The sequence below is a fragment of the Cervus canadensis genome, chromosome 20 (assembly GCF_019320065.1).
Source record: "Cervus canadensis isolate Bull #8, Minnesota chromosome 20, ASM1932006v1, whole genome shotgun sequence".
Taxonomy (NCBI): domain Eukaryota; kingdom Metazoa; phylum Chordata; class Mammalia; order Artiodactyla; family Cervidae; genus Cervus; species Cervus canadensis.
The window spans coordinates 28,493,927-28,517,671 of NC_057405.1; the positions used below are offsets into that span (position 1 = coordinate 28,493,927).

General features: G+C 39.0%; 1 protein-coding gene across 5 annotated transcripts in view; it reads left to right on the forward strand.

Annotated features, from left to right (window-relative positions):
* The window catches only part of MYO6 (myosin VI), a 156,543-nt gene that overhangs the window by 106,171 nt on the left and 26,627 nt on the right, over window positions 1–23,745 (forward strand). For all 5 annotated transcript variants that reach the window (XM_043438982.1, XM_043438984.1, XM_043438985.1 and 2 more), the window contains exons 16-23: window positions 4,050–4,177; window positions 6,894–6,989; window positions 7,280–7,453; window positions 10,662–10,700; window positions 12,282–12,375; window positions 21,165–21,295; window positions 21,381–21,458; window positions 23,355–23,484. In XM_043438982.1, coding sequence (XP_043294917.1) covers window positions 4,050–4,177; window positions 6,894–6,989; window positions 7,280–7,453; window positions 10,662–10,700; window positions 12,282–12,375; window positions 21,165–21,295; window positions 21,381–21,458; window positions 23,355–23,484 — 870 coding nt within the window. The remainder of the gene's footprint in view (window positions 1–4,049; window positions 4,178–6,893; window positions 6,990–7,279; window positions 7,454–10,661; window positions 10,701–12,281; window positions 12,376–21,164; window positions 21,296–21,380; window positions 21,459–23,354; window positions 23,485–23,745) is intronic.

Genomic DNA, 23,745 nt, shown 5'->3' on the forward strand with positions numbered 1-23,745 from the left:
GAATTCTTTCTTCCTTTTGGTTTCTGCCCTCCTAAGTTTGGTCCAGGGTTTTGTGTAAGCTTCCTATAGGGTGAGATTTGTGCTGAAGTTTTGTTTGTTTGTTTCTTTCTTTTTCCTCTGATGGACAAGGCTGAGTGATATGGTAATCCTGTCTGCTGATGATTGGGTTTGTATTTTTGTTTTGTTTGTTGTTTAGATGAGGCATCCTGCACAGGGTGCTACTGGTGGTTGGGTGATATTGGGCTTTGTGTTCGTTTCCTTTGTGTGAGTTCTCACTATTTGATACTCCCATGGACGGAGGAGCCTGTTGGGCTGCAGTCCATGGGGTCTCTAGGAGTTGGACACGACTGAGCAACTTCACTTTGACTTTTCACTTTCATGCATTGGAGAAGGAAATGGCAGCCCACTCCAGTGCTCTTGCCTGGAGAATCCCAGGGACGGGGGAGCCTGGTGGGCTGCCGTCTGTGGGGTCGCACAGAGTTGGACACGACTGAGGTGACTTAGCTGCAGTAGCAGCAGGGTTAGTTCTCTGGTAGTCTAGGGTCTTGGAGTCAGTGCTCCTACTCCAAAGGCTCAGGGCTTGATCTCTGGTCAAGAATGAAGATTCCACAAGTGGTTTGTTATGACATTATGTGAGATTAAAACAAATATCCAAAAACAAGAAACCAAAGATGAACCCCAGACAAATGGCAGTTACAAAATCAGGCAAATAATAATTAAAAAAAATGGAATATACACACACATATGTATGTATACACACCCATGAGCAAAGTCAAGACAGTCCAAGAAAAATAAAGTACAGTAGATTGACCTGACAAACAAAGGAAATCAAAAATTATATTTACCAGTTAAGAACAAAACTAACTAAAGCAGAAACTGAAAAACAAAACTAATGCAAGGTGTCAAGTGAGGAATAAAGCAATGAAAACAAAACTAACAAATATGTTGAGAGGAAAAGAAGGAAAGGAAGGAAAGAATAGATATGCAAAGTTAAATAGAAGTAGATGAAGAGGATTTATATACGTTAAACATTAACTGCAAGGGGAAAAGAACAGTAGGAAAGGCAAACAAAGGAATATATGTGGAAAATATATAATAGATTTAAAAAAATTAAAAATTATAAAAAAAAAGAAAAAGTGAGGAAAAAAAAAGGGAAAGCTCCACAGAACTGTAGAAATCCAACGTAGAGGCAGAGGTTTATAACAATAAAAAGTGTGACTGAATAAACACATATATATATCCACCCATAAGCAAAATCAAAACATTCCAACAAAAATAAAGTATAATAGACTGACCCTGTGAACAGAGGAAACCAAAAATTATATCTACCAGAACAAAACAAACTGAAGCAGAAACTGGAGAACAAAACTAAAGCAAGATGCCAGCTGGGGAATAAAACAATGAAAATAAAATTAACAAATATGTTGAGAGGTAAGGAAAGAAAGAATAGATATACAAAGTTAAATAAAGGTAAATAAAGAAGATTTATATGCATTAAGGATTAACTGCAAGGGGAAAAGAACAGTAGGAAAAACAAAGAAAGGGGTAAATGTAGGAAAAGTAATAATAGGTTTGAAAAATTAGAAATATTAAAAAATTAGAAAAGGAAAAAAAAAAGGAAAACTCCACAAAACTGAAAAAGCCCAATGTAGAGGCAGAGGTTTATAGCAATAATAAAAAATGTAACTGAGGAAAAAAAAGCTCAAAAGCTTACTTAGATTTCATAGTGCCAATAAAATTGATAACTGCAACAGAGGGGGGGAAAAGGGGGAAAAAAAGAGAAAAGACCAAAAGAATCTATAGAAAAAGTGAAAACATCAGAATAATAAATGTTTTCTTGAGTCACGGCTGTTGGAGTCCTCTCCCTCGCTGGGAGTCACAGCCCACCTCACCTCCCTAGGATGCCCTCCAACTCTGTGCTGATCTCTGGACTTGCTGTGGAGGCAGCTCAGGGTCTAATCTGGTCCTACTCCCATGTGTCCTTGCCTCCAATGTCCACAGCTATCAGAACTAGAGTGTTTTCTCTTGTGGGAGCTCTCAGTGTCCTTTTATATATTCCATAGACACGAGTCTGCCCAGTTGATCATGTGGATTTAATCTGCAGGAGGTGGAAGGTTTTGGGTCTTCTTCCTTAGCCACACTGCCCCTGGGTTTCAACTGTGGTTTTATTTCCACCTCTGCACGTGGGTCGTCACTGGGGTTTGCTCCTGAGGCTGCCCTGGAGGACTTAGGTTTGCCCTGTGAGGACCAGGTGTGGAGGTGGTGCAGCTGCTTGGGTCGCAGGGGTTCTGGCAGCACCAGGTACTCAGGGGAGTTGGCGGCTAGGGCAGAAGGAAATACAGTGCTCTAGAAGGGAATGGCGACCAGTGTTGGCCAATACTCTCTAGTACTCTTGCTTGGAGAGCCCGCCTCTCTAACAGAGAAGCCTGGCAGGCCACAGTCTACAGGGTCGCAAAGGGTCCAGACACGACTGAGGTGACCCTGTGTGCCTGTGGCAGCTCTGCCCCAGTGAGAGGCTGGCAGCTGCTTGTCTTGCGGGGACCCTGGCAGTGCCAAGTGTGCAGGGACACAGACTGCCTCCGCCCCAGGAGTTGTGGCCCCATCAGAGTCTTTTTTTCGAGCCTCCTGTAGCTGGTGATCAGAAGGCCTCTTTGGCCAATCTTTCTCCATCGCTCCGCCAGTTCAGGCACTTAGAGGGCTCCCTTGCCTGGGGACCTTCTCTGTTGTCCGGGGTGTCAGGCACATAGAGAGGCCCCCCTGGCTGGTTCCTACTCTGTAGATTGGCGTGTCAGACACTTAAAGGGGCTCCCTGGGTGGGGTCCTAGTCTGTAGTTCACTGCGTCAGGCATTTGATGGGCCAGCCTCTTTATTGTTCAGCTGCTGATGCTGGCGTGTGGGGTGAGAGAGGCTATGGTGATGGCTCCACCCGCTACACATGACTCAGCAGTATCGCTTTGCTTCCATGGCTGCCTGGCTTTCCTCCACGGGCATTTCCCATCACGATCTCCTCCCTCACATCCCCTCGATCCGTCTCTCTGCAGTCAATAGCAGCTCTTGTCCTGGGATTGCTCCACAATCCCTAAACTCCAGCTCCCAACCATTGCAACTTCCAGGGGACCTGGGTCCCTGTCTGGGGTGTGTGCGGCTGCGGCAAGGACTGTCTGATTCTCATTCCATTTAGGCTGCCACAGATCAGCTGTTTCACTCCCAGCCTTAACTGTTTCTCCTCTGCCTCAGACAGTTGCCCCCTCTGTGGGGATCAGACCCCTGCTTCAGTTTCTCCCACCTGCTGAGGGCAGGTCCAGTCCTACTAACACTCCTGTGTTTCCCCCTAGTTCCTTCTTCCTACCGAGTTTTGCGTGGTTCTATATATTCTTTTCTGCTGGTCAGGTACTCCAGTCCGCTCTCAGCTGATGTTCTGCGTGCACTTCTGTGTCTGAAGGTGTATTCCTGATATATCCATGGAGAGAGATGTGCTCCACGTCCACCTGCTCCTCCGCCACCTTGTTCCTAATTCCTGTCTTTTAGAGTCTGTCCTATTTAACAGTTCTATCTACTGCATTTAAGCAGCTTACATTTTATAGTGATTTTGGACAGGCAGTAAATTCAAAACATATGAATGGAAGGAGCATAAATATGTGTTGTTGCTGAAGTTTTGCTGGAAAGCTTTTGAATCCATATCTGTAAGTAGTTTTAAAAACCTAAACTTACAAAAGCTTCTGTAGTTTTACTTCATTTTGAATATAGAGGTCATCTGGGAGAGGACAATTGCTGGCTCTTTGGCTTCTGTCCTAGCTTTCAGACAGAACGGTTATTACATTAGTCGTTTTCTTTATGGAGTTGTTGTCTAAACTATGTTCAGTATGTGATTTTACTTTCTAAACAATTGCCAGATGTAAAATAAAATTCATTTGCTCTCTGTAGCTTTTGAGAGAAAACAGTACTTGTGGAATCATGTTACTTTGTTTCTGACCAGCCCTCAAAATTTGTGATCAGTAAGTTTAAAGTGTTATGTTTTTACCCTGTCGTATTTGAATTTTTTGAAATAGATTTAATTGAAGCAAAATTAGTGGGAATATTGGATATTTTGGACGAAGAAAATCGCCTTCCCCAGCCAAGTGATCAGCACTTCACATCTGCAGTTCACCAGAAGCACAAAGACCATTTCCGACTTTCTGTGAGTTTTTCATTTCAAAATTGAGGCTCTGGTTGGAAGAGAAACTTTCAGAAAGATGTGATAGATGTTAGATAATTAGAATCCTAAGTTTTGTAAGGCTTTGAACAACTATATGCATCTTCTGTAATTAATCCAGCACAGTGTCTTCTATAGATGACCATTAATTTATACCAGTATATTTTTGCTGCTGCTGATCTATCTAATCAAGGCCCTTTTAGCTGGATATAAAATATATTTCTCCTATATAAGATGTACAAAAAGACTCATGTACATTTTTTTGTACATCTATGTACTGTTTTTATGTTCTCCCTTCTGGGTGAAGTGGCCATCAGTCGCTCTGTTCTGTATTGTGTGAACTGGATCACTTCCCAGGGGTTAGGACCTAGAGTCACATGCAGCCACCTGTCTGCACATTTGTAAAACCAGCAAAGCTTGTGGCTAAGAGTCTGACTGGCAGAAGCAGTTCATTTAATGATCAGTAATTTCATTTTGATGCTCTTTCCTTTTGAGTTTTGAATGGAAATTGTACTCAGAGAGGGTCATAGAAGCTGAAGCAACAGAAGAATTAGCTGAAGGGTTAAATAGACACAGAAAGAGACAAAAAGAGACACAGAGAGAAATAAATGAGAAGTACTCTTCCAAAAAGGGTCAGGAGACCTGGTTCTCTAGACTGTTGTTTGTCATAGAGCTGTGCTTGAATCCCGGCTGTTGGTGGTGACCAGTAAGGCCTTTCTCCATAAGAATGGAGCTTGCAGCTCTTGAGGTGTTTTCTGTGTTTAGCTAGCTCTGTGTTTATCTTTACACTCAACCTTCATCCCCTGACATAATCCAAACACACCTCCATCCTTCTGCCCAGAAAGAGCAGAGTAGCACAGAGAAATGTGGATATTAATTTCACCCATGTAGACAGGTGCTGCCTCATACTAGAACAACAAAGACAGGAAGGAAGGAAGAAAGAAGAGAAAAGAAAAACTGTTCAGAGATGCAGTTGCCTCCTATACTGTTACAGTTTTGAGACTGGGGCATAGTATAACAGTCATTGCTTTGATGGGTCCAGGAGTTCAAGTGAATGAAAGCAGATATTCTTGTTTCCATACATCATTAACTAAATCAATAACAGAAGCAGTTTGAAGGCGTTTACTGAAAAAGCTGACCTTCTCTGGAGACTGCATCCCACAACCACCTGCTCCACTGACTTGCAGTTCTTCTGTATCCTTAAATAAATCTTGGGATGTGAAGAGATAGAAATAAAACAGTGTGTGTCCCCAGTAAAACTTCTGCTAAGATCAAAGACGTGTATCCAGTCCTGTTTATTCACTGCTCTCTATGAGAACCAGTCTGGATGCCCAGTCACTTTTGCCAAGAGAACTGACTGCTGGTCAACAAATTGTGACCAAGGTTTCAGAGACATAGCGCCCCAAGGACAGCCAACGAGAGCACCAGGAATGGGCCTTGGTCACTTTCCTCAAAAGAGATCGAGAGCACAACAGTAAACTCTCATTTGTACGGTTCACTACTTTTGTTGTATTTCTTTGAGAATAAAAATAATGATAATCATTTATTGAATTGCTTACCATGTGCCAGGCGCATTCTAAGCATTTTGCTTGAGTTACTTTCTTTAATCCTTGTAATGGGCTTCGCTGGTGGCTCAGATGGTAAAGAAACAGCCTGCAATGCGGGAGACCTGGGTTTCGTCCCTGGGTTGGGAAGATCCCCTGGAGGAGGGCATGACAACCCACTCTAGTATTCTTGCCTGGAGAGTGCCCATGGACAGAGGAGCCTGGCGGGCTACAGTCCACGGGGTCACAAAGGGTCGGACACGACTGGGCGACCAAGCACAGCACAGTGCTCATAGCAATCCTCTGCTGTTGCTCCTGCTTGCTTCCCCATGCGGAGAGGGTAGGTGACCTCCTTTTCTAGAACAGAGAGAAAGGGTTGGATTAGGGCATCAGGCTGGCGTCTTGATCCCAGGGCCACCCTCTGACTCATGCTGTTTGCTGCCATGCAAAGGGGAGGCTCTGTGATCTGCCAGCTCTCTCACCCAGGAGCAGCCTGGTGAGGTTATGTGGTCTCAGCTTTTTCATTTTTAAATGAGATCGTTTTTCTTAACCTTAGGCTATTTTGAGGGTCAGAGGTGATCTTTTATTTTGGAGACTTTTAGAAATGATACCAGTATGAGATATTATAGTGATAGTACAACCAGAAAGTGATTTTGTTTTCTTCAAATAGATTTGGGCTCATTGTATAGAAGTGTTAGGATGTATGGCTAAAATCAGTAGGTGAGTCCCTGTGTTGATTTCAGGTGTCTCAGTAGAACAACGCTTCTTAACCTTGGTTACACCTAAGAATCACCTCATATAAATAAATGGTTTGGCGGTTTAAAAGTGCTCCAGATGACAATTCAGCAGCTACTACTTTAGACATAAGCAGTTAACTTTATAAAATGCCTGTTGTGTTTTGCATGTGCCTCTTAATAGTGTGGTTTTGTTTTGTTTTGGGTCTTATTCCTTTTTTTTTCTTCCTAAGAGATTATAACCAAAAATATTTGCTAGATTTTACTGGTACGTTAAGGCTTACTTAAGGAGCAATATAATTGTATAAAGTATGAAAACTCCCTTTCTGATTTTAAGTATGTCACATCCCAGATGTTTTCTAAAGGGAGTTATTAATGTATATTTTTGATAATTTAATGACTGATGTATGTATTGATTTTCAGATTCCTAGAAAGTCTAAGCTGGCAGTTCACAGGAACATCCGAGATGATGAAGGCTTCATCATCAGGCATTTTGCCGGGGCAGTGTGCTATGAAACAGTGAGTAGAACGTTTACAGGGAGAAAACCATTTGATTTTAAAGCTGCGCTGTACAAAATGGTAATGTCTTGCCACATCTGGCTTTTTAAAGTTAAGTAAAATTTAAAATTCAGTTCCTCAGGACCCGAGCCATATCTCATGTGCTCGATGCTCCCGTGGCTGGTGGTGGCTGTATTGGACAGCGCAGACAGAGCATTTCTGTTACCTCAGAGTGTTCTGTTGGACAACACCGTGTTAAGGAATATTACCACAAGATGGACTGAATCATTCCTGTCTGCTTTATTTTTCAGACTCAGTTTGTGGAAAAAAATAATGACGCTTTACATATGTCTCTTGAGTCCTTAATATGTGAATCCAGGGATAAATTTATCCGGGAACTATTTGAATCGTCCACAAATAACAACAAAGACACTAAACAAAAAGCAGGAAAACTTAGCTTCATCAGTGTGGGAAACAAGTTCAAGGTATTTGTGGCAAATGTATTGCTAGAATTTTTTTTTTTTTCTTACTGTATTAAAAAACTGTGTTTTACACTATCTGGTGGATTATGTAGTTCAGTCTGAGAAATCCCATGAGTGAGATTCAAAGAGCAGACCCTGAATTGGTGATGTTTGTATGCAAAACAACATAAAGTAGGCACAGTAACGGAACAACAGAAATCCTGTAATTTTATGAACGTGCTCTTACTTGGTGCTTAACATGTCTGATTGCTTCTCCTAATGTTCTTGCTTCTGCTTACTGTCTGGTTGACCTTCAAACCTTCTCTTTCCCACGTGTTTTCTGTTTCCTTCCTCATTCAGCAGTTTTGTTTTAGCTGGAGTAGTCCAGCTCGAGATGGCTAGAGAGGCCTAGTTGAGTTGAGAGAGGAAAAGCAGGCACTCCAGGGGCCTCAGGTAAATGATCACCTTCGTGGACTCCTACTTGCTAGAGCGGCTGCTGTGTTAAAGCCCGGCTCAGTTAATGGTTCAGTTTGTAGTTCATTTTTAATGTGTTTTCTCTCGTAGTGCATTATGGGTGTGCATATTACACTAAAATTTGATTAAAGCTTTTAATAACTTCCATAAGATAAATACTTGGTGTGGCAAACCCTTCGTATTTTTTAACACTGAAGAACACTGCATTTGTTTCACTGATTTTGGATCAGGAATTTATTCCTTGAGGTCTGACAGGGAATTGTCACATGATGCATCTAAGAAATGGAACACTCTTGTTTGGTTCTAACTGTTGAGTATTTTGCAGATAAAAAGATAATTTAAAACCTTTGTATCACTTTTAATGAATAAATGATAATGAATAGATAAAAGAAATAGAATTAATTTCTGTCTTATACATTTCCACAGTCTTTTTCTGTTTATAAGAAAACTGCATATGCCTTTCATTTTATGTACTTCAAATATTAAAAATAATTTAATTAGGAACAGTATTTAATTAAGACTCAGAATACTAGGATACTGACAATGTAAGCTTCCTGAAATCCACTGTGAGCTGAAATGGGCTCTAAATAATCATGGTTATAAAACAAAAGCTGAAGCATAGATATAAGAGAAAGCTTATCACATATTTTTCAGATAACTGAATAAAAAATCTTAAACTCTGTTTTAATTTATGTTAATTAATTAAGAGTTTCTTCTCTTGAGTATTCTTTCTCTTATTTAGATATTCTTAAATTCTTACATAAACGTATGCTGACAGATTGGTTTAAAATAGTACATTAGCCTGTGTGAAATGGAGATCATTTATTAAGTATTTTCCTACATGATATATTAGTATTGCTGGCAAGAGCACACTTGACATTTTAGACACTTTATATAAATAAAATAAAAAATATTCTTAAATTTCTTTGGACTAAGATATTTTATGTTAAGACTTTAAGTGCTTAAAATTGCTTAAATGCAGTATGATGCATTTTGCACGTCAGACTGCTTGAAAACTGTAACTAAAAGCTGTAACATTATTATTAATAAAATTTGAAAATGTTCTGATTGTGATGCTTTGAAATGAAATAATAGTAATTCTTATTTTTAAGGACAGTAGACTAGTTTATTAAATTAAATTCACATTATGTGTGGCAATAAAACAGAGCAGGCTAGCCTTTACATTACTGAGCATCACTGAGAACCGGAGGAGTTTCCCGCTGAAATGTGACATTTTCAGGCTATTGAGACGTAACTCTTTTACTATTAGTGTTTTAGAAAAAGTAATTTTTTTGATGAAAATCTTATTCTTTTATTATAGAATAGTAAAATTGTGTGTTTTAAAATAAAATACAAATAAAGCATGAGTTGCATAAGGCTGTTAGGCCTCGTGGTCTTTGACCGCTTTCTTTTGTAATGGACTTGCCTCCCTCTTTTCTCAGATACTATAGTTCATTTTTGCTGCTTCCATTCTTCATTCTCACTTTATCTCCATTTTTGGGGAGAGGACTGTGCTATGGATTAGGAACCATGGGCTTTGTGACAGTCATTTTCTTTCCAAATTAGTGGCTCTTACACTTGCTTTTCAGTTGTGTGCTGGTCCAGACTGGTTAAGGTTGTCAAAACTGTGGCAACCAGATAAGTGGGTGTATTTTTTTTTATCTAAATTCATTCTGTTTTTATAACTTAAGCCTATAATGTCCAAAGTGTACTGGAGTGTTATGCTTAAGAGAATGAACCTCTTAGGCCTTTGTTAGAATCTTGGTTTTGCCTTTACTAGTTCCATGATCTTGGCAAATAATTTCTCTCTCTGGGCCTCAATGTTTTCACCTGTAAAATGCGACTAATACATCCCTAATTAGAGTTGTGCAGATTTAACTTGATAGTACCTGTGAAAAGCTTTGAGCAGTGCCTGACTCATAGAAAGCATTCAGTGAAGTATACCTATTATTATTACTAGATATAGCTATGACTGAATAGATATGTTAATTTATCTTTTGTTAAGTAGTACAATAAACATCCCAGTACAAAATCAGTGTAACAATTTTACACAATTTACTTTGCAGAGAAGTAAAGCAAATACATGATTTTAATGTACTGAGCCAGCGTAAATTATAATCACTTAATATTATTTTAAAAAGGAAAGCAACAGTAACTACTTATAGTGTCCATTGTGAATTTTCTTTTGAGAAAATTGTCCTAGCCTTTAAAAATAATTGAAATGAGAGGTTTTAAAACAGTAAAGAGGCTTTCAACAGGTAGGCAGGTCGGTTTCATTTATGACAGGTGTTACATAAAACAGTTCTAATATATAGCATGAGTGGGTATTTTAAACATACCCTCATTCCTAGTGGAGTGTGACACAGGCTACACCCAGCTTGCCACGTATTCACATGCTGCTCCATCGATTCCCTTTTGAAGGCACCACATCCGCATTTTCATTTACTCTTTTCGTTGCCTGTATACTTTTTCCTCATTCACCCCATCTCCAAGTGTGCATGTATGTTTTCTAGTATTGCTGATTTTCAGTCTTTTAATTACACAAGTTCTGTATATTTATTTTCCTTGGTGTTATATATTAGCCATAGATTTTTGCATGTTACTGTCTGTTAAAGAGATTGTGTAGAGCTGTTAAATTGTAACATGTTGTAGATGAGCGTTATTGCATGTTATTTTATTCTTACGTTGAAGAGCTAATTTTTACTTATGGTATTGTGTACTTTTGCTTTCTGAAATAATGAAATGATTTCTTCTACAGACACAGTTAAATTTGCTTCTGGATAAACTTCGAAGTACAGTGAGTATACTTAAAAAAACAGGGTTTTTAAATGGTCCTCTTGAACTATTATTAGTAATGATTAAAATAAGCACAGTAAACCTGAAATAATTAAAAATTTATTTAAAACCAAATTTCCTCATTGAAAGAAAATCAGTTATTAAAAATGGTTGTCATTTTGGTTAGGTTTGTTCTAAAGGTAAGTCAAATGTATATGGGCAAAAACATATAGAATTCTCTGAATGTTATTAAGATTATCCTGTAGCTTCAGGAGAGTGAAAATAATTAGTTATTATAGAGAAGGAAGATGTATTTTTTAGGCTTAAAGACAGTGCATGTAATTAATTTTCATTTCATTTCTCTGGTGGTAACATTCTCCAGCATGACAGTGTTGATATGGAAAAAATGGACATAGTATTTTAATGCTGTTTAATAGAGGCAGTAGTTCCTCAGAGACTTGTTTAAAATCTGGAATTTTAATTCCCTCTGTTTTTTTTAAAGAAAATTCACCATAGGAAGAAATTTGATATGTGGCTTATGTTAATAAGACATGACTTCAGAAGAAGATTTTTTTTATACAAATCCACAGAACTTAACTAAATACTCTTTGTTTTCAAGTAGTCATTTTGAAAAGCCAAATATTTATTCTCTGTGCTATTATTGCTTAATTTATTGTTAGACTTGGTTTTGAAACCATTAAGAAATCGTCTTAAATATCTTCATTGTTTGCAAATATTTATCTCTTAAGGACAAAACTTCTTTGAAAACCATATCTGATGAGATATTTTATTTTTATCACCCAAATATGATGCTACTGTAAAATGGTTGGGTTATAGTTGTGATTTTTTTTTAAAAGCTTTTCTAAAAAGTATATAAAAGCATTTGCAGTGAGCATCATTGTTGATATAACTGTTTGCAAGGTGTGACTACTTGGAAGAGAAGCTGTTACTTGATGTTCAGTGTATTAGCCTCAGTTCCCAACAGTTTCACTGTGTACATTGCAGTGTTCTCTCTGCCTCATTCAGCATAATCTGATAACTGATTCTAAATGAATGCCATTAAGCTTTTTAAAATACATATCATTTAACAAAACTTTAAGATGTATAGTAGTGCAGCTTAGAGACCTACTGTATGTTTCTAAAATAGAATGATGAGAAAAGTTGGCTTTTGTTTTTTAACACTTCGGCCTAAATTTTAAGAGGCATAATTTTATTAACTCATCTTGTCATAGGACAGTTTCTTATCACAGCAACGTAGCACATAAATACATTTACATGTGGAGTATAATCACATGTATGTCATCCTATGAAATATATTGTTTAAGTATATTGAAATATTTTATTATGAAAGACTTCTCTTTTTACAATAATACAATTTTTGGCACTCAAATATAAAACAGTATTTTTCTATTATTTTCTATTTTCTATTATTATGGTATAAATGCTTTACATTATAAAAGTATGCTAATTGTTTTAAGTTCCTTAGTGATTATTTTAAGAGAGGTTCATAACTTAATGAAAATATGCTCTGAAAGTTGCTGATATTCTTAGAAAAATAAGAATGCTGCATGTATTATGTTTTAAAGTACCTTTATTCTCCTAGGGAGCAAGCTTTATTCGCTGTATCAAGCCTAATTTAAAGATGACAAGCCATGACTTTGAAGGAGCTCAAATTTTGTCTCAACTTCAGTGTTCAGGTATTTCTCTATTTTATAATCTATGTTAGGGTGTATCAAGAGTTTTACTTAGTTCAAATACAATTTAATATATCCAGTGTATTCAAATAATTTACAACTATCCTGATTATATTTAAGCACAATAAGACTTTTATATTCCTTTCTTTATAAGAAGAAAGATGGACAAATTATTTGAACAATATTGGTGTATAGTATTATTTCACAGTAATCTTTTACCTCACTGAAGTATAATTTATAAAAGCTTTTCAACTATGGAGAACAGTATGGAGATTCTTTTAAAAATTAGGAATAAAACTGCCATGTGACCCAGCAATCCCACTACTGGGAATAAACCCTGAGAAACCATAGTTGAAGAAGTGTTTGTACCCCAGTGTTCACAGTAGTTGTGTGTGCATGCTCAGCGGTGTCAGAGTCTTTGCAACCCCGTGGATGGTAGCCCACCAGGCTCCTCTGTCCCTGGAATTTTCCTGGCAAGAATACTGGAGTGGGTTGCCATTTTCTACTCCAGGGGGTCTTCCTGACCCGGGGATTGAACACATATCTCTTGCATTAGCAAGTGAGTTCTTTACCACTGTGCCACCTGAGAATTCCACCCCCCTGGCCACCTCCCCGCCCCCACCCCCCCCAATGTTCATTGCAGTACTATTTATGGTAGCTAGGACATGGAAGCAATCTAGATGTCTACTGACAGATGAATGGATAAAGAAGATGTGGTACATATATACAATGGTATATAATGCAGCCATAAAAAAAGAATGCATTTGAGTCAGTTCTAGTGAGTTGGATGAACCTAGAACCTGTTATACAGAGTGGAGTAAGTCAGAAAGAGAAAAACAAATATCATATGTTAACACATCGATACAGAATCTAGAAAAATAGTATTAGTGAACCTATTTGCAGGGAAGGAATGGAGACACAGATAGAACAGGTTTGTGGACACAGTAGGGAAAGGAGAAATTGAGATGAAGGGAGAAAGGAGCATTCACATATATACACCATCGTGTGTGAAGTAGATAGCTGGTACGAAGTTGCTAGTTGCTGTTTAACACAGGGAGCCAGCCTGGCACTCTGTGATGACCCAGAGGGGTGGGAGGCTCAAGAGGGAGGGGAGGGGTGGTTGTTCACTGGCTCAGTCGTGTCCGACTTTTTGTCACCCCGTGGACTGCAGCACACCAGGCTTCCCTGTTCTTAACCATCTCCTGGAGCTTGCTCAAACTCATGTCCACTGAGTTGGTGATGCCATCCAGCCATTTCATCCTCTGTTACCCTCTTCTCTTCCTGCCTTCAGTCTTTCCCAGCATCAGGGTCTTTTCTAATGAGTTGGCTCTTCACAACAGGTGGCCAAAGTATTGGAACTACAGCATCAGTCCTTCTAATGAATATTCAGGGTTGATATCCTTTAGAATGAACTGGTTTGATCACCTTGCTGTCCAAGGGACTCTCAAGAGTTTTCTCCAGCACCACAATTTGAAAGCATCAGTTCTTCAGTGCTCAACCTTCTTTATGGTCCAGCTCTCACATCTGTACATGACTGCTGGAAAAACCATTGCTTTGACTATACGGACCTTTGTCAGCAAACTGATTTCTGCTTTTTAACATGCTGTCTAGTTTTGTCATAGGTTTTCTTCCAAGGAGCAAGCATCTTTTAATTTCATGGCTGCAGTCACCATCTGCCGTGATTTTGCAGTCCAAGAAAATAAACTTTGTCACTATTTCCTTTTTCCCCCCATTTATTTGCCATGAAGTGATGGGGCCAGATGCCATGATCTTAGTTTTCTGAATGTCGAGCTTTAAGCCAACTTTTTCACTCTCCTCTTTCACTTTCATCAAGAGGGTTTTTAGTTCCTCTTCACTTTCTGCCATTAGGGTGGTGTCATCTGCATATCTGAGGTTATTGATATTTCTCCCGGCAGTCTTGCTTCCAGCTTGAGCTTCATCCGGCCTGGCATTTCGAATGATGTGCTCTGCATGTAAGTTAAACAAGCAGGGTGACACTATACAGTCTTGACGTACTCGTTTCTCAATTTTGAACCAGTCTGTTGTTTCATGTCCGAAGGGGATGTATGTATAATTATGGCTGATTTGCATTATTGTATGACAGAAACCAACAGAACATTGTGAAGCAGTTTTCCTCCAATTAAAAAATAAATTAAAAATAACTCAGAAAACCAAAAAACCCCTGTAGCTGTGAGCCCAGATCTCCCTCTGTGGGTGCTTTCTATGGCTTTCTTGCCATGGCCTTTTCAGTCCCACAGCGGTTCATTCTTCATGTAGCTGGGTCGGGTTTTGGCGTCCTTGCTTCTCACTCTTCTGCTTATTAAAAAACAAACAAGCAACACAGTGCCCTTGAGAAAGGACAGACATGGCCAGGTGAGGGGTAGAGAGTGATGGTTTAACCAAGTGCAGAAAAGTTCCACGGGAGCCAAGGGAATTGTGCCGTTTTCTTTTTTCTTTTTTTTTTATTTTTTACAAATAGTAGAGTGAGAAGCAGGGACACCAAAGCCCGACCCAGCCACGCAGGTCGGGGGCCCGGGACTGTTTGCTTTACCCTGTGCCCGTCCTCCATCCTTCGCATACTGCCCCTGCCTCTCCCAGGGCACAGGCCTTTCCCCCTACAGAGTCAGGCCTGGGACACTTCCTGAAACCCCCTTGCCAACCTGACTCCATTTCTTGCTCCTCTTAGCGGCAGATTTATTAGAAAGCTGAGGTTGCTTTAGCTTCAGAGTGCCTTGTTTATATAGGCTTCTTTTAGAACCCTGTACCTGATATTATATTCTTTGTAATTTATAATTTTGTAGTTATTTCTTAAAGAGCCCTCCTCTAATTATATAAGCTTCAGTTCAGTTTAGTTCAGTCGCTCAGTCGTGTCTGACTCTCTGCGACCCCATGGACTGCAGCACGTCAGGCCTTCCTGTCCATCACCAACTCCCAGAGTTTACTCAAGCTCATGTCCATCAAGTTGGTGATGCCATCCAACCATCTCATCCTCTGTCATCCCCTTCTCCTCCTGCCTTCAATCTTTCCCAGCATCAAGGTCTTTTCCAGTGAGTCAGTTCTTTGAATCAGGTGGCCAAGGTATTGGAGTTTCAGCTTCAGCATCAGTGCTTCCAATGAATATTCAGGACTGATTTCCTTTAGGACGGACTGGTTGGATCTCCTTGCAGTCCAAGGGACTCTCAAGAGTCTTCTCCAACACCACAGTTCAAAAGCATCAATTCTTCAGCACTCAGCTGTGTCTACCCGTGACCCCTCTCCTAAAACCTTAGCTGTCGATGAATCGTTTTCTCCTCATCTGCATGGAGAAGGTAGGCAAGGCAGATTGACACTGTTGTAAACTCATGAACACTAACCTTCAAAGGGCTCTCATACCCACCCACCAAGTTTCCCTGGCCGGCAGGTTTTGTTTCTCCCCAGAGACCAGTCTGACTCACCCTGCCCTCCTCAGGTCTCTGAGCCTCTGCCAACAGGCAGCCTCACCTCTTTTTACTCAAAAGCTGAACACCTTACCTGTGTGCTGCCAAATATCTTTACCTGCATATGTTCCCTCCTGATGGAAAGCAGAAAGTGCCTCTCTTCCTCATTGAGACTGTAGTGTTTTGGATTCATCCCTCCCTGCCTTCTCAGGAACCTTGAGTACTGACGACCTGTACTGAAGCTTTGAGAGGCCTCTCACCCCTGAAACTCATCTTCTTTCCCTCTCACCAACATTTCCAGCTCCCTTCCCATCTCTGGCCTTACTTTCTGTTCTCAAGGTTTTGCTTTTCTCTCCAAGAATATTCTCTTCTTGCTTTCTCAGTTTCCTGCTTTCCACTGACTCTTGAGCCCAGGAGAAATCAGCTCCCACCAGGATGATTCTGGGCAGGATCTCTGGTGACTCTCCTGATCCTGAATTGGGCGATTCTTTGCAGACCTCATCTCAGTGGACTGCAGCAGCATCAGGCTGTACTGTGTCGCTGTAACATCGCCTGTCCTTGGCTGTTAAAACAGCGTGTGTCCCTGCTTCTCCTTTGATGCTTGGCCGTTCCTGCCTCCCATGCAGGGTAGTCGTCTTCCACCTGGGTATCCCTTGTTGGACCTGTTCTTCTTCCCACTTCTATCAGTGCTGTTTGATACAGCTTTCTGTGGGGGTGGAAATAATCTGTACCCGTGTTGTGCAGTATGGCCGCCACTAGATACTTGTGGCTGTTGAGCCCTTGAAATGTGACTAGTAATTGTGCTTAGTTAAAAAAAAGTTAAATGTAAATAGACACACGCGACAAACGTAGACAGTGTATTGAAAAGCAGAGATGTTACTTTGTCAACTAAGGTCCGTATTGTCAAGGCTGTGGTCTTTCCAGTGGTCACATATGGTTGTGAGAGCTGGACTGTAAAGAAGGCAGAACACCAAGGAACTGATGCCTTCGAACTCTGGAGCTGGAGAAGACTCCTGAGAGTCTCTTGTACAGCAAGGGGATAAAACCAGTCAATCTTAAGAGAAGTCAACCCTGAGTACCTGCTGGAAGGATTGACGCTGAAGCTGATGCCCCAGTATTTTGGTCACCTGATGCAAAGAGTCGACTCATTGAAAAGTCCCTGATACTGGGAAAGATTGAGGGTGGAGGGAGAAGAGGGCGTCAGGATGAGATGGCTGGATAGCATCACCGATGCAATGGACATGAACTTGGGCAAACTTCGGGAGATGATGAGGGACAGGGAGACCTGGCATCCTGGAGTCCATGAGTCAGACACGACAAGTCACATGTGGCTGGTGCAACTACAGAGCACATGTCCAGAAGCTGCCACACTGGACGGCCTCAGTCTGGGTCTCCCCAAGCCGCTTTCCATGTGACCTAAGAGTGTGTCTTTTACTCCTTCAGATTTGCTGAGATGTAATTGACATACAACATTGTATAAGTTCAAGTTGTGCAGTGTGTTGATTTGATACACTTACATATTGCAAAATGGTCACCACCATAGCATTAACTCGAAATCTCATCAGGCCACATAATTACCCCTGCTTGCCTGTGGTGGGAACATTTTAAGCAGTGAGCCTTGGGACTCCCTAATTCAAGCTGTCACCATCTTTCACCTGACTTTTTGCTGACCTTTCTTAACCATCCTCTTTGTATCTGCTTGGTCTGTTCTTCGCATACGTCCAGAATTACTGCCTTACAACTCAAACCTCAGCATGCCTTTCTATTGCGTAACATGCTGCGTGCTGCTGACTCTGGTTGGGGTAAAGAGCAGACTTCTTGCAGCTTCTGAGGCCCCATGTGATCTGGCTCATGTGCCCGTTCTTCTCTGTTTTCTCTCTCCTCTCTGCTCTCCAGTCACTCTGGGCTTTGTTTTAGTTTCTTAAATGCCCTGTATTCCCTCCTGTCCCGGGGCCTCTGCATCTGCTGCCTCCTCTGTTTGATAAACTCTCATCTACCCTTTGTCTTCATTGTTCACATCTGAGCTTGTTGTCATTTCCTTGTGAAAGCCTTTCTTGATGCCCCCAACAAGGAAGGGGGCCCGAGCAAAGGGTGCCCAGCACCTTCATTTCAGAGTCACAGATTTTATTTAATTTCTCCTTTCTCTAATCTGTAAACTCTTGAGGGCAGAAACCGTCCTGACTTGTATGCACGTTCCTGCTTCCTGGCAATTCAAAGCATATACTAGACTTAGTAAATATCTGTTCAATGAAATACACAGGCTAGGAAATAAAGATTTATTCTTGACTGATTTTAACAAATACTAGAAAGTTAAATATGGCAACCCACTCTAGTATTCTTGCCTATGAAATCCCATAGACAGAGGAACCTGATGGGTTATAGCCCATGGGGTCGCAAGAGTTGGACACAATTTAGTGACTACGCCACCACCACCAGAAAGTTAAATAAATGAAGTCTATTTTATTCCTACATATGTATAGTTGCATTTTTGTAATAATTTTTTCAGATCATTTTTTGCTTGGAGTCTAGTTATTTTCCTCATTTAAATTTCTCTTTAGGATTTAGTTAGCCTAATATAATATCATTTACCTCCTACTGAGCATCCAGTGTCCTGGAAGGTCAAGTGTGTTTAGATTTAGCTTTATGCACTATTAGGTTAGCAGAATGTGGCCCACTAATGCTTTAGCTGGGATTCCTCTTTGAGTAAGCAGTTCATTTTAACAAGCTACGTGGGCAGTTTAATAGATGCCACCAATTCATAATAGTTTGATTTTTTTTTTATAATACTAATCACAGTAAAATGGCTTAGAATTGGTAGTTGTATGACTAGGTAATGAGAAAAAGCAAAAAAAAAAAATTCCAATAACTGGCAGAAGTAAAAATATTTGTGACGCTTTCTAAAATAAAGACATCTAAGATTGGAATTCTCCTTTGCCTTTCCATTTCTATTTTTTTTCCAACTTAAGGAGGATAATTAATTTAGGACACTTTTACTAAAGGGACTGTCTTCTGATCTGCCAACCCCAGGGAGAGCAAGGGAAAGTAAGAGAAGGCAGGTCTTCTTTTAACTTGGGGGCCTGCTCCCTGGATGGCAGCAGAGAGGGCTCCAAGGATGGCCAGCCGGGACTGCACCAGGAGGCGCTTCCCCAGACTCCCCTGCGGAGAAGCGGGGCATGCGAATCTCTAGAAGGAAGGGTACTTGGTTTGGTGATTTTTACATTTTTAAGCCTCAGAATATCTTTAGAGTAAATTAGCTTCAAGTGTGGAGAAAGTAACTATAGACTTGGTAATTTGTTAAGCTCCATGAAATTCTTAAAGAACTTCAGTGAGCCACTTCCTACGTTGTCTGCAGTGGTAGGGCAAGCCAAGGGGCTCAGAGGTTGGGATGCTCACGCTTCTAAGGGTACTTGTTTATTTGATGTACATGGGCAACAATTCTGACAGTACCAATCAAACCTTACTTTATTTCTGCAAACAGAGCCAGAATCTCAGTCTAGTTCTGGAAATTTCTTTCCATAAGAACAACTGCCTTTGTGTGTTCCATTAAGTTAAATTTAATATTATATTTAATTTAGTATTAAATTTTGTTTTATTATAATATATAGCATGTTATATATTATAGTAGTATATATAAATTATGTATTACATATACTATATAATTATATTGAAAATTATAATAGTTATATATGTTCACTGTAACAAAAATGAAATGGTACAGAATAATATAAGTAAAAAGAAGTCTCACTTCAAAAAGGTGACCATTTAACTCTGTGCCTTGAACATATTTTTTATATTTGCTAAAGCTCTGCCTTATTATTTCTAATTAATATATCATATTCTGTCATAAGATTGTAGTATAATTTGATTAGTATTTAAGTTATTTCTGTGTTTTGTATTACCAGCAATGACCCAGTGAATTTATAGACCTTCTGTATGTGTGTCTTTGCCCACATATGTGACAAGTTGTAGGATAGATTGATAGAAGTGAAAAATAGCCAAAGGGATAACTATCTGTTATTAGCATTTAATATTAATAACATAAATAATTTTTCCAAATTGCCATCTGAAACTGTCACACTGGTTTACTGCCCCACTAAGAATGTACGTGTGTGTTTTCCTACTCTGTCATCATCTCTAAGTATTATTGGGGTTTTACACCTTTGTCAGTCAGATTAAAATTCAGTCTGATTGCCTAGAGAGACTATCTTTCCAGTGAGATTATTTTAAAATAAAAACCTACCCGTTTAAGAATACTTGATAATTTTATTTTGCTAATTTAAATTTTTGACCAGCAGAAATTTATTATGGTTATAAGGAGTGAGGTATGAATCTGTTATTTCTGTTTTCCTTATGTCTAGCCATTCGTCCTAATACTTTTTATTGAATTATCTTATTTTCTTCATCTATTTAAATAGTCCTGTAGACTGAAATCCAGGTCTTTTTATAAACAAAAGTCCTGGTATTATCAATAGTTGAGCCTTTTCTTATGCTTTTCCTGCCATGAAAAGCTCACACTGACTCAAGGCTCGAATCAGTCATTTACTAAAGTTATACTGAATGTCAATAGTCATCCTATAGACTCTTTACCCCAGTAGACTAGCTCCTTTGAGAGGTGAGTGAAATGGGGGTCTTTAGAGTGAGATAGTCTTCTGTCTTCTCCATTTGCTTTAAGTGCTGGTGAGAACCAGTCTTCGTCTTGGAGACTTAATCTTATTCCAGAAGTAACCTCAGAACTTGGAAAACCGAATGCAGGTCTTTGCCTTCAATACTGTGACACAAAGGTTGCCAGCAAAAAAAATAGATACAAACTACATTTGAATTTTCAAGAGACCAGTAGTTTATCTCTAGAAAATTTAGTCAGGCTGGTTTTACTTTATTTTCATTTTCTTGCAATTTATTTTATTTCTAATATCATGCCTTACACACAGGGACACAATGAACATCACTTGCAGATATCTTCATTTATTTCTGTTGGAGAAATCTGTGTCATCACTAAAACAGAAAATATACATGTGTTTAAATTTGACAGATTCTGTAGCACTGCTCTCAAAATCCTGAAGCATCTTTTATTTCCATAAATAGTGTGTTAAAAAGTAATTTCCCCCCCCAGTCTTAGCAGCACTAAATATTATCAACATTGAATATATTTAAAAAAGCTAGTCTGAGATGAAATTTGGTTGCAGTAGTTTTTAGGTGGTGGATAAGTTGGGAACATAAGCATGATGTAAGTATGATTTTTCTATGTAATATTTCATTGCAGATAATTTCTGTAAATTACCCTTTTTAATTTGTAAAATTCTTTAATCATTTGCAAATTATCTTTGGACTTCTGTACAGTGATTGGCAGTAAAACTTGTGTTTGTTTAATGAATCTAGGTATGGTGTCTGTCTTGGACTTGATGCAAGGCGGTTTCCCATCACGAGCTTCATTTCATGAACTCTACAACATGTATAAAAAGTATATGCCAGATAAACTTGCAAGATTAGATCCAAGACTATTTTGTAAGGTACAAATACTAGATAAATTGAGATTTATTAGCTATAAACTCTTTCTTATTAATTCCTAATTGGCATTTAACTTTTATTTTTCAGGCTCTTTTTAAAGCTTTGGGCTTAAATGAAGTCGACTACAAGTTTGGGTTAACTAAAGTATTTTTTAGACCTGGCAAGGTAAATGCATTTTTATTTTAGACTGTAACATAATTAGCATGGACAGTTGGAGTCAGTGAATATTTTTAAGTGTTTAGTGATTTATATTATTCTTTTTTTTTTTCAAATTTTGACACATTTTATTATATAATATTTAAAAAATGAAAGATTAATATCACCATATATTATTCTTTAATTAAATAATCACTTAGAGCATGCATATATATGGGACACACATACACAAAATTTTCCCACTGGTGAGAAGTTTCAATGTATAGCACTCTATAGAGTTTTTGTTTTTGTTTCTTTTCCTCTAGCTTTGGAAGTATTGGAATCAGAGGATTGTTTAGTTGAATTTTTTACTTAAAATAAGGGTTAACCAGGAGTACTTCTATTTTAAACAAGTTGAAAGCTTTTCTAAAACATTGATTCAGGCTTCAGTAATTAAAAGTTTCACAGTACTTTTGAATGTTCATTGTGAGGACGGGATCTGTTAGAGCATGATAGATGTATAGCATATAAAAGATTGGACTGGAGTCTCTGCTGACTTCTGTCAAGTCATAGAAGGGATGGCTGTATGCGTGCTTTTGTACTAATACGGTTTTCTTAGGCTACCCATAGTTTCAGTATTTACAGATTCTTGCACTGGTCTTGTACTATGATACAAAATTGAGCTATGGAATATTTCATGACTAAATACATATGATGCAGAAATAGTTACATGCCATTCACAGTCTGTTCCTAGTATTTTCACCACTCTTGACTTCTTTAATATTGATTGAATATTGCTTTCTCATAATTTTAAACAATTGTTGTTATGTAATAGACAACTATACTTGTTTGACTTAGCAAAATCATTCATAAATATCTCTAGTGCCTTGAAGGCTAAATTAATCAGATAAATAAATCTGATTTCACATTTTGAGGCATGAGATGAAATCTGTGTAATGCATTACCAATGTATGCCCTTTCCTATGAATATTTTTACTGCAGAAAACCTTATCATAAATGGAAGCAAGTTAAGAGAAAATGAATATATAAGTATTCATAGTTGACTTAGCTGTAATCATACATATTTATCAGAAACTCAGCATTTCTTATTTCAGATCTATAATAACTATTTTAGGGATTTATAGCTTGACAGAGAAAGCACTCGGTTTTGTCTGCCTCCAGAAAAATTAATCAGTCAGAAGGACACAGTGCAGGCACAGGGCAGATCTTCAAAGATCTTTAATCTCTGTTGCCTTTAATTTTCATTATAAGAAGCTGTTATTTTGATAGGTGTGTGACATCCTCAATATATTGTAGTGGGATATTTGGTAAAGGATAGAAATCAATATGCAATTTGGTGGTAAATTGTGGAAATAATGCATTTTGTGATTTAATAACCTAATAGATGTTTCTCTTGTGTTGTCTGTCTCTTAGTAGCAGTTTCTTCTTTCTGACCAAAAGAAGGATGGGACTGGGAGAGACACAGTAGTTTTGGTGGTACCCAATTTTATAGAGCTGACCTTCACTTATAAACAGTTATCTGGGAATATGGATGAGCCAGTTCAGAGATATATTAGACTTTTTTTCATTCTTCTCTCCATAAAACCTTTTTGCCCATCATCTATAATGGTCATTTAAGATTTTTTTCCTACATTTATTACTGAGTCTACTAACTAGCAGTGAGTAACTCACCCTCCCCATAACCTCTACAAAATGAGTCCTGGAGTGGAGGAAGGAGGAGAAAGGCAGCAAAATTCAGTCACGTGTGTCTGGGTTTGCTGAGAAACTCCACTAAGACATGTCTGTGTAATGGGCTTGTGATCACTTAGAGAAAACTAGATTTTGTGTTCTGGTTATTTTGTATCTCCCTGTGTGTTTAAGCACATCTGTCTTTTGATATCATTAGTCAATTGTTTGATTTCCCAGTTTGCAGAGTTTGATCAGATTATGAAGTCTGACCCTGACCACTTGGCAGAGCTGGTCAAGAGGGTCCACCACTGGCTGATCTGCAGTCGCTGGAAGAAGGTGCAGTGGTGCTCGCTGTCCGTCATCAAACGTAGGTGTTTTCTTCCACTCTCAGCACGGGAATTGTGTTGGAAACGAGTTGGTGTGTGGAATGTTATTAATGTGTCTCAGTGGTGAGAGCTACGCCCCAGGGACTGCGTCACTTACTCACAGTGTATCCCTGGTTCCTCACGTAACACCTTACATGTAGTATGTGATAAATGAGTACTTGTGGACTTCCCCGGTTTCTTGAGTGTGTGATACTTAGCTTCTTTAATCACATGTGTTAGAGTTCATTTCATCTTGTTCTGAA